The following is a 10,719-nucleotide window of genomic DNA, read 5'->3' as shown; positions in this document are numbered from 1 at the left end:
CTATCTATGGTCAACTGATTTTTGACAAGGAGATGAAATCAGTGAAGTGGGGAAACGACAGCCTTTTTAACAAATGGTGTTGGCAAAATTGGAAAGATTAGGAATTTTTAACACAGTTTGACATTTAAAACTTTTTAAAAAACTTCTAATTTTCTTTTAAAATAAAACATTTTAGAAGTTTCAGTAATCTAAAACCTATTTAGAAAAATTTTAAAATATACTATTTTAAAATTTGTTTGCCAGATCTAACTGACCTCATTAAAAATGGACATTTATTAGTCAAATTTCCATAATAACCTCTCCACATTTAGAGGTTGAGATTGAGAGACAAGCCCCAAATTTAAAACATAGCTAACAATATACTTGTTTCTGTGTGTTCAGTATATTTTAATTAGCATATTACCTATGCTAGTTATAAAAGCTAATAATTGAAACGTTAACCTTAGAACCTGTCTTTCAATAATCACTATATCACAAAGCATTAAACCCCACACTGTTAAAACAAAATGATATAGCATATTGAGTCACAGTATCTTCACTAAGCAATTATGAATAAATCAAAATAAGCTAAAAATGTATTATAAAATATTATTTTAACTTTATACCATACATTGTAAATATATTTTTTGCACAATATAAAATATAAGAATATAACCACTGGGCCAATTGGCAACATCATGATAGATGGTGAAGAGATTGAGATTGCTAACAGCTTTAGTTTGCTTAACTCCACAATCAATAATCTTGGCACCAGCATCCAGGAAATAAAAAGATGGATTACACTGGGAAAATCAGTCTGTGCCAGAAAATTTACAGGACAGCTGCCTGGCCAACTGACCAAAGATGTACATATGTGTTGCCAGTCCCAAAAAGGGGGGGTCCAACAGAATGTAAAGTTTTCAAAAAAATGTCATTAATAGCACATGCAAGCAAATTATTGCTGAAGATCATCCAAAACTAGCTAGAAAATGCCAGAGAATTGCCGGAAGTTTAATCTGGCTTTAGAAGAGGCAATGGCATCAGGAATATCATTGCTGGTGTCAAGTGAATTCTGGCTGAAAGCAGAGAATACCAGAAGAATGCTTACTTGTGCTTTGTTAATTATGCAAAGGCATTTGACTGTTTGGATCATAACAAACTATGATTAAAAGAAAGAAGAATGGGAATCCAGAATACTTAATTAAGCTTATACAAAATCTATGCATGGTTTAAAATTAAGAAAGGTGTGCGTTCCACAAGAAGATAAAGGTAAACAATCCAATTGAAAAATGGGCACACGATATGAACAGACACCTCACCATAGAAGACATTCGGATGGCCAAAAAGCACATGAAGAAATTTTGAAAATCCCTAGCACTAAGAGAGATAGATGTAAATAAAACAACTATGAGATATCATCTCACCCCAATCAGAATAGCAAAATTTAACAGAACAGCAAGCAACAAATGCTGGCAAGGTTGTGGAGAAACTGAAACCCTTATTCACTGTTGGTGGAAGTGTAAAATGGTGCAACCACTGTGGAAGGCGGTGTGACGCTTTCTCAAAAAGTTGCAAATACAAATACTATTTGACCCAGCAATTTCACAACTGGGAATATACCCCCAAAGAGACCATAACTGCCACCCAAGCAGATATATGCACACCCATTTTCATCGTGGCTTTGTTTATGATAGCAAGGAGTTGAAAACAACCTAAGTGCTCATTAACAAACAAATGGATAGAGAAGCTGTGATATATTTATACAATGGAATACTACGCTGCATTGAAAAACAAGGAACTCACGCAATATTATTCAAAATGGGTGACCCTGGAGGACATCATGCTGAGTGAAATATCTCAGTCACAAAGGACAAATACTGCATGATACCACTGTTATAAAACAGGACTGACATCGGGGTTGGAGGGAGACTGAGAAAGATGGGATAAGTAATGTATACGGCATTGAAACCGATGAGGGAGAAAACTGTTTAAAAGGGATATATGGTTAGGTATTACTGTCATGACAGGAGTCCAGAACGAAGGCTGCCTAGTGGAGTGGACTTGGAAGGGCAGGTGGGGGTTGTAAAACAATGGCAAATATTTAATTTTGCTTTTCAAAGAGAAGAATGCACTGCAGGCGTGGGGGGTGCGGATGAGTGAGTAGGGAGAAAGTGTAAGAATGAATGAGTGGAAATCCAAATTCTCTGAAAATTTTCATTAAAATTAATAAAAAAAAGAAAGGTGTGCATCAGGGTTGTACCATTTCTCCATACCTGTTCAATCTGTATACTGAGCAAATAATTTGAGAGGCTGGAATTATGAAGAAAAATGTGGCATTAAGATTAAAGGAAGAGTCATCAACAACTTGTATTATGTAGGTGTCAACCTTGCATGCTGAAAATGAAGAATACTTAAAATGCTTGCTGCAGAATATCAAAGATTACTGACTCCAATATGAATTACATCTTAAAATAAATAAACAAAAATTCTCACCACTGGGCATATAGGAAACAATGTAGTAGAGAAAAGATTGAAATTGTTAATTATTTACTCCTTCTTGCATCCACAGTAAGCACTCTTGGTACCAGCAATCCAGAAATCAAAAGGCATGTTGCTTTAGGAAAATATACTTTCAAGGGGCTCTCCAAAGTGTTAAAGAGCAGTGATGTCAGTTTAAAGACTAAGGTGTACCTGATCTAAGCCATAGTTTTTCCTTTACTTGCTATGCATCTGAAAGTTGGACATTGACTAAGGATGACAGAAGAAGAAGCAATGACTTTGCATTGTGACAATGGAGAAGAGTATTGAATATTATACAGGCTACCAAAACTGTAAACAAGTAAGTCTTGGAGAAAATATTATCAGGGTGTTCTTTAGAAGGAAGGATGGTGAAACATCATCTCATATACTTTGTGCATGTGGTTATTAGAGGCCATTCCTTGAAAGAGACATCATGCTTTAAATGGGGAGGATCACTATAATGCAGGAAGATCCTCAACAGGATGGATATGAACTCAAGTATAGTAGAGATGATAAGGATGGAAAGGACAGGGCAAGTTTCTGGTCCCTTTTTCATAGGGTCACTATAAGTCATAGTCGGCTCCATAGCACCTAACAATAATTATGAGACATACATTCCCCCCCCCATACTTTATCATCTCTGCTATGAGGAACGAATCTTAAAAACACCATTGGCTTAGACAGGAATCATTTTACATTAAGACCTAAAAAATGTGAAGAGTGCCAGAGCACTCTTTGGAGGCAGAGATGATTTAACTTTACCTCACATACTTCAGGCATGTTACTGGGAGGAGTTATTCCTTGAATGGAGAGTGACAAAATGCTTGGAAGGGTGGAAGGCCAGTGAAGGAGAGGAAGACAGTTATTTAGGTGGATTGGCATGGTAACTGCCTCAGTTGGCTCTAGTGTGCCAGGAAGTGTGAGGATGGCACAGGGTAGGATATGGTTAAGATCTGCTGCTCATAGAGTCACTATGAATTGTACTTGACTCAACGGCACTTAACAACAACAACATGGCCTTCATCAGGCGTACCTTGGTCTCTAGACTGACATCACTGCTCTTTATCACTCCACTCTGGAGATGTCCTTGACAGCAGATTTTCCAGATGCAACTTGTTATTAGTCCTGACTGCTGATGTCAAGGGTATTGATTGTGGATCTGAGTAAGATAAAATCATTAAAAACTTCAGTCTTTTCTCCATTTGTCATGATGCTGTTAGTGGGCCTCATGGTAAGGTTTTCTTGATGTTGAGATGCAATATATTGAAGGCTGCAGTCCTTAATCACCTGCAGCAAACACTTCAAGTCCTTTTCAGTTTTGGCAAGCAAGGCTGTGCAATCACAGGTTGCTGATAAGTCTTCCTCCAACCCTTATTTAAATTCTTCTTCATAAAGTCCATTCTCTCCAATGATCTGCTCTGGTGGCTTAGTCTTAAGGCATTTCCCACCAACACAAAGGTATGCAGTTCAAATCCACCAGGGATGCTCCACTGGAGAAAGATGGCTATCAACTCCAGCACAATTTACTACTCCTGAAAACCCACTGGAAGGCTAGCTGTGAGTCGGTTCCAACGCCTTGGTACACAACAACAGCATTGCATATAAACATATTTGTTGTTGTTGTTAGGTGCCGTCGAGTCCTACAACTCATAGTGACCCTATGAACTCAGTCCTGACCTGCACCATCCTCCTTCTTCCTGACACTCTGGAGCCCATTGCAGCAGTCACCATATCAATTCACCTGGTTGAGGGTCTTCCTCTCTTTCACTGACCCTCCACCTTTCCCAACATCATGTCCTTCTCCAAGGAATAGTATCTCCTAGCAACATGACCAAAGTAGGTGAGGAAAAGCCTCATCATTATTGCCTCCAAAGAGCACTGTGGCTGCACCATCTCCAAGCTGTTCGTTCTCTTGCCCGCCCGGGATGTTCAGTACTCTTCTCCAACACCACAGCCCAAAGGTGTTAATTCTTTTTTTCTATCATCCTTATCCATTGCTCATGTCTCAGATGCATAGTTAGTAATTGGAAAGTATATGGCCTGAATCAGACACACCTTAGTTCTCAAACTGACATCACTACTCCTCAATAATTTGGAAAGGTCCCTAACTGCAGATTTACCCCATGAAATGCATCTCTTTATCTCCTGACTGCTAGTACAGAGGATGATAATTGTGGATCCAAGCAAGATGAAGCTGTTGACAGTTTCTATCTCCTCTCCGTCCATTATGGAATTGCCTGTTGGTCCAGTGGGAAGCCTGCATTCCTTGATCTTCTGCACCAAGTGCTTCAAGTCCTCCTCACTTTCAGCAAGTAAGGATGTGTCATCTTCATGATGAAGGTTATTGATGAGTTTCCCTCCAATGCTTATGCCACTTTCTTCTTGATAGAGTCCAGCTTCTCAGATAATTTGCTCAGCATACAGATTCAACAAGCATGGAGATAGAATACAATCCTGATGCACTCCCTTCCCAGTTCCAACCATGCAGTGCTCCCCTGCTCTGTTCACACAACAGCCTACTGATCCAGGTATAGTTTCCGTATGAGCACAATCAAGTGATCTGGGATTCTCATTCTTATCAATGTTAGCCAAAACTTGTCGTGATCCACACAGTCAAAAAGACAACTTTACATGTGAATTTCACCTGATGGACTGTACAGGAATCAGATAGACTACAGTTGTTGAAGAAATTGTTGGAGAAGCTCAATATCAGCAGTCAAAATGAGGCCAGGGGCAGACTGTGGGTCAGATCACCAATTACTCATATGCAAATTCAAACTGACCCCAAAGAAAGTAAAAATAAGCCTATGGGAACCAAGATACAATATTCGAATCAATTCCTTCTGAATGTCATAATCATCTTAATAGGTTTGAGGCATTGAATACCAATGGGCAATCTCTCCTTTGTTGTGATTTCCAGCTTCTGAAATCCACTGTAGGGTCAGCTATGAAATTGGTTCTGCCTTGATGACAATGAACAAGCAGCATAACTGTGGGGAAGCTATTGACCAGAAGTGGGTTAAGGCAAAGAATGATATCACTAAAAAGTCTATATTGCTCAGAACCTCTCCTTACTCTCAACAAATTAATTATATAGTAAAAAAAAAAAAAGGTCAAAAGTGCTGGTATCTGGAAATCCTGATTTAGAAAGGGATAAATAGTAAATCCTTCATAATATTTACGTTATGGCACCAGGTAAGAGCAATTGTGAGGATGGAATAAAAGCAGAGAGTGTTTAATTCGCTTGTATGTGAGGTCAATTTGAGATGGAACTGACTAGATAGCTCTGAAACAGTATAACAAAAAGTGTTCGTAGTAAGTGGGACTTGCATGGGCTACAAAGGAGCAAAGAGTAAGAGAAGTAAACATTGAACCAGTGTATTGATGAAAGCATTCAACAAATATTTCTTGAACAACAGTTATATGGCAGATACTGACTGCTGGAGATACAACATCACCCTTATGGAGCTTACATTTTAGTGGACGGTGACAGATAATGAGGAACATAACTAGATAATTCTTGCACTTTAATAAAGGCAATAAAATAAGATCCCTTACTAGCAAGAAGCTAGGGACTCGGATAGGGAGAAGTTAAAGAGCTGCTTTAGATTCTGTGGTCAAGAGGCTCTCTGAACTGGCGACACTTGGGCTAAGAACTAAGGGAAGAGAAGAAACGATTCTCTGGGAAAAGTAATGGTGATTTTCTCTTGTGGATTCCAAGAGAAGAGAGAGACTTCTGAGGAAGCTCATGGGGTCAGAAATGTCAAACGCTGTGAAGAGGTTTAACATCTGTCAAATGGGAGGAGATGTGGGGCCTTCAAAGCTGCAGTTTTAGTGGGTGAAAATTTTAATAACTGTTATGAATTTTTTAGTGTGTGTTTGTAAGAGAAGAAAAAGACAAGTAGGCTTGGCATTGCTTAGACATGGCAATTGTGGAATGTTAGGCAGTACTGCAGGGGACCCTGGTAGGGTTCTGTCGGAAGATGTCAAGCACTTGCTCTACTTGACATTTTTCTCCACAAAAAATGAGACATCCCCACACAACATTCAAAACAGCCCAGTGATGGAACGCAAATGCTAATACTAATCATACCTTTTCTTTCTTTTCTTCCCCAGGCTTCACAAGGCTTGCTGCTCAGGCAGTATCTATTGTAATCAGCAAGTTACCTACAGTGATTGCATGTTTGCCTCCCCCAATTAAATACTTCTTTTTTCTGTCTGAGAGAAAAATGTCAAAAAACTTTGTTGAATTGAAGAAAGCTGGCCTGCTTGTCTGGAACTTGATTGTAATTATATGTCGGATATTTGAGGATGGAAACACTGTGGAACTTTTAACAGGTGCCTCCCTTGACAGATGGAGTAAGGAGAAACTCGGTTTAATCTGTGTGTGTTTGGAAAGCATCATGAGAGAGCAGACAAGTAGCCCTAATCAAATGACCCAAAAGGTCATACAGAGCATTGAGCAGCAAAAGCCCAACTGGATTGAATGCCAATTGTTGAAAGCCAGAAAATTGAGCACTGAGTGGTAAGACGATGTTTTTCTTGCACTGAATTTCATCGAAGACATCCACAATCAGAAAGTCACCGATAAACAACAGCAATAACAAACGTGGTCAGATGGGCAGCAATGGCTGTTTAGCTCATTTCATGGGAACTGTGTTAACCACAGAAACAGATGAAGTATTCCACTAAAAAGTGGGTTTCAGAAGTTGCTTGTCTTAGTAAAATTTGAGCCCAACTGATACCATGGAACACTATACTTGTTTAGTCACAGTCTTAAGGTTTCTGATTAAAAGGGTGGTAGCTAAGCCCAAGAGAATTTAGTTTCAGTCCTTTCCAGTGTGCAAACAGGTATCTAGTGGATAGCTTGGAGCATTTTATAAATGGATTGGGCATGGAGATTAAATTAAGATGGAATTAATGGATATAAAAGGTTTTTTATTGCTTTCTGTGTACCTGATTGTCAAAAAGGTACACATTTTTCATCTAGTAATGTAAGAATCCCAGAGGGCAACTGGGGCATATCACACTCAAGCTATAAACACACCCAGCTGTTTCTGTATGAAAATGTCAGCCTTCTCATAGCTTTGTCACCAAGAACTAAGTGATTTGTAGTATTTCAAAGATCTTTAAGGGTCTCTGATACAGTTAAATATTCTCCTGTCTTAAAATTCGTCTTCAGGTATAGAATTGCATGCTATTGATAAAGGAATTCTGGTTCAGATATTCTAGATTACAAAATTAGTCCTATTTTACAGCACCCCATACAATGCCTCCATTCTTTTCAAATATGTGCAGGCATAATAACACGTATTATTATAGTTTTCTTCCCGAAATAATTTGAAATATAGCTAGACTTGCTCCTACATGGTAGCGAGAAAAAGCTTGGGCTTTGGAATCAGACAAGTGCAAATCCCCTACAGGTGTACCATTTTATGCAACTGTGAGTTTTAGTAAGGCTTTAGCTTCAATGATGACACCAGGCTGATAAGAGTTGTTTCACAATATTAGATATCACCCTTAAAAGCGCTTATCATCGAGCTTAGCACTAATGAGCATTTCTTATTTATTGTTACTGCTGTGTGAAGTTTAGTCAATTTTGACTGAGAGGCTAGGAAACAGAGTACAACTTCCCCCATAAAGTTTTCCAATATGTCTCATGCTAGAAAAGATGGAGGGTCAGAGAAAAAAGAAGAATAACCTAGAAAAGATTAACCTGGCGACTGTAGCTAAGGGTGTGGAAAAAATCAGAGATGGTGAGGAGGGCAAGGATAGAGCGAGGTTCATGTCTGCTGTTGTTTTTACCAGTATGAGTCTTCACTCAAAGGTCCCTAACAACAACAACAACATTCTCTGCATTAGCAGGTTGCCAGGTCTTTTGTTGGATTCAAACCACTGAACTTCAAACAAGTAGCTGAGCACCTATGTGTCATTAGAGCTCCTTTTGTTTTTTAAAACCTTGACTGAAATGCATTGTATTCACTGGCTGGTGTTATAAGAACGAAAAAAAATTCTACTTCTTACTATTAATCTATGGCATTTCATTAACCAATAGGGAGAGGAGGAAATTGTGGTTTTCCTGGTGATGACATCCAGTCACCTAGAGATTTGCTTTTAGGTGCTCCTGAGTAGAAATAACAACAGGCTGATGCTGAGTAACATTGACTATGGCCTTCTAAATCTTTACATTTGCTGAATACCCATTAAAGGGCTTTAATCTGTTGACTGAAAGATTAAGTCTAGATATCATTATCCATAGCAGTAAAAGAAGCAAACAAACAAACAAAAAATCAAAAGGTGAAAAATAGTGTACGTGATTATAATTCCTATTTTAGATTTGTGATATTGCTGGTTCATCTTTCAAATAAGATCTATATAAAACCATGTCTAAATAACATGCCCAAGACTACATAACACTCCCTCATTGAATTTTTCCCTTAAAGTTTATTTCATTTTTAATTTTGTGAACCAACACACATAGTATCCTATAAGCCCACAGCCTTTGAATTAATGCAGACTCATAGTGACCCTGCATCAGGTTTCCAAGGCTGTAGCTCTTTGGAGGAGGAGACTACGTATATGTCTCTTATAGAGTGGTTGGTGGATTTGAACCTTGGCCTTTTGGTTAGCTGCCCACCATACTAGGTCACCAAGGCTCTTTAAGCTAGCTGATGTTGTTAGGTGCCATCAGTTGCCTACATCACACAGTGACCCTATAAACAACAGATCAGTACCTTGTCTAATCCTATGCCATTCTCACAGTTGCCTCATTGTTGTTGTTATTGTTTATATGCTATCAAGTCAGAACTATGTCATAACTGATCCCTCAGCGGGTTTTCGGAGGCAGTAAATCACAAGGAACGGGGTTCCTTCCACAGAGCAGCTGGTAGATTTTCACCTAGTGCTTTTTAGCTGACAGCACAGCTCCTTAGTATTATGCCACCAGGGCTTCCTCAGATCTCTTATACTAAGTATTATTTGGCAAAAGATGACTTAGTTGTCTCTTACCACATGCATCAAAAATGAATTTCTTATTCCTTAAAATGTTTTACAGCCTGCCAAGATTCTGAGTCATTTTAATTAGCAAATGCTCTCTTTCTCAATTTCTCAGATGTTATCAATATACAAAACTTCAGATTTAAAGTTATTTTTTTTATTATTTGAAAGAGGTTGAAATTGACTTATGTCACTTTTCATAACAAGCCCTTACAGGTTTCTGGCACTCTAAGAATGTTACCTCTTGACTTTGAACTCAAATACACAAATGAACTTTCATTTCTTACAAATCATTGACAGTTTATCATAGTCTATTCTACAATCCATGGTAAGAGGGAAAGTGTGTTTTAAACCAGGAAGTCTATCTAGGTGGAATGTTGCCTTGGCTTTACCATATTTTGTAAAAAAATATAAGCAGTTAAATGAAAATAGCTCTGCTGTCAGATAAATGAAATCTTAACTCACCATCAAGATTGTGTTGGGATAACATGCTATCATTGAGCTAGATTTCTTTCACTTGCATCCAGGTTTAACTTAGATTTTATGGAAATTGTGAAAACAATGGCAGTGGAAAAGGTGGCAGCTGTGAGCCTTTCCTGTCTTGCACACTGCCTGAAAGCATTACTATTCATTAAAATAACCTTCACTTTGTAGTAACACCCAAGCTGTAAACAGTCAACTTAGATTCTGGAGAACATACAGCCCAAAAAGTAAAGAAATGTCTGTCTTTGCAAAGTAATTTGTCGAGTTGAAGATTATTGTTTTTCATCATGGTGACCCTGACTTGGCTGGCTGGGTGCATATACAGATTAAGATTAATGCAGTTATTCCTTGGCTAAGGTCTGCCTCTTCCAGGGCACATTCTCCCTAATGACATGATTGATAGGCAGTCCCAAATCCAGAGAGGAACTCATTAATCATAGCATTGACTGAATCCAATCATTTGCTTCACCTGCACAGTGATGGACAGGAAAGGATACAATTCAGGGACTGACACTGAGACACTCCTTTGTCAGAGGACCTCAACTTTTTCAATGTCAGCCTTGACATAACCTGACAAGAAATTTTGCTTGCAACCTGTGTGCAGCTACCAAAAGATTTGGAGATTTTATATATATATATATATATATATTGTTGTAACAAAGTCTTTAGAGATTTACTGTAACTTATGAATACCTCTAAAACAGAGTAGTATTTGCTTTCAATTTTAACAAGACTTATATA

The 10,719-nt window shown here is 38.3% G+C and overlaps 1 protein-coding gene across 1 annotated transcript in view; it reads left to right on the top strand.

Annotated features, from left to right (window-relative positions):
* The first annotated feature begins 6,728 nt into the window (after window positions 1-6,728).
* LOC102862797 (uncharacterized protein KIAA0825-like) overlaps window positions 6,729-10,719 on the top strand; it is a 327,391-nt gene continuing 323,400 nt past the window's right edge. Inside the window, exon 1 of the mRNA XM_006885388.1 lies at window positions 6,729-7,024. Within this exon, the coding sequence (XP_006885450.1) occupies window positions 6,729-7,024 (296 nt within the window). The remainder of the gene's footprint in view (window positions 7,025-10,719) is intronic.

Source organism: Elephantulus edwardii, unplaced genomic scaffold (assembly GCF_000299155.1).
Source record: "Elephantulus edwardii isolate Elephantulus edwardi_28Jun2011 unplaced genomic scaffold, EleEdw1.0 scaffold00043, whole genome shotgun sequence".
Lineage (NCBI taxonomy): Eukaryota > Metazoa > Chordata > Mammalia > Macroscelidea > Macroscelididae > Elephantulus > Elephantulus edwardii.
Note: the sequence above shows the minus strand (reverse complement) of the source record. Positions and strands in the feature narration are given on the sequence as shown.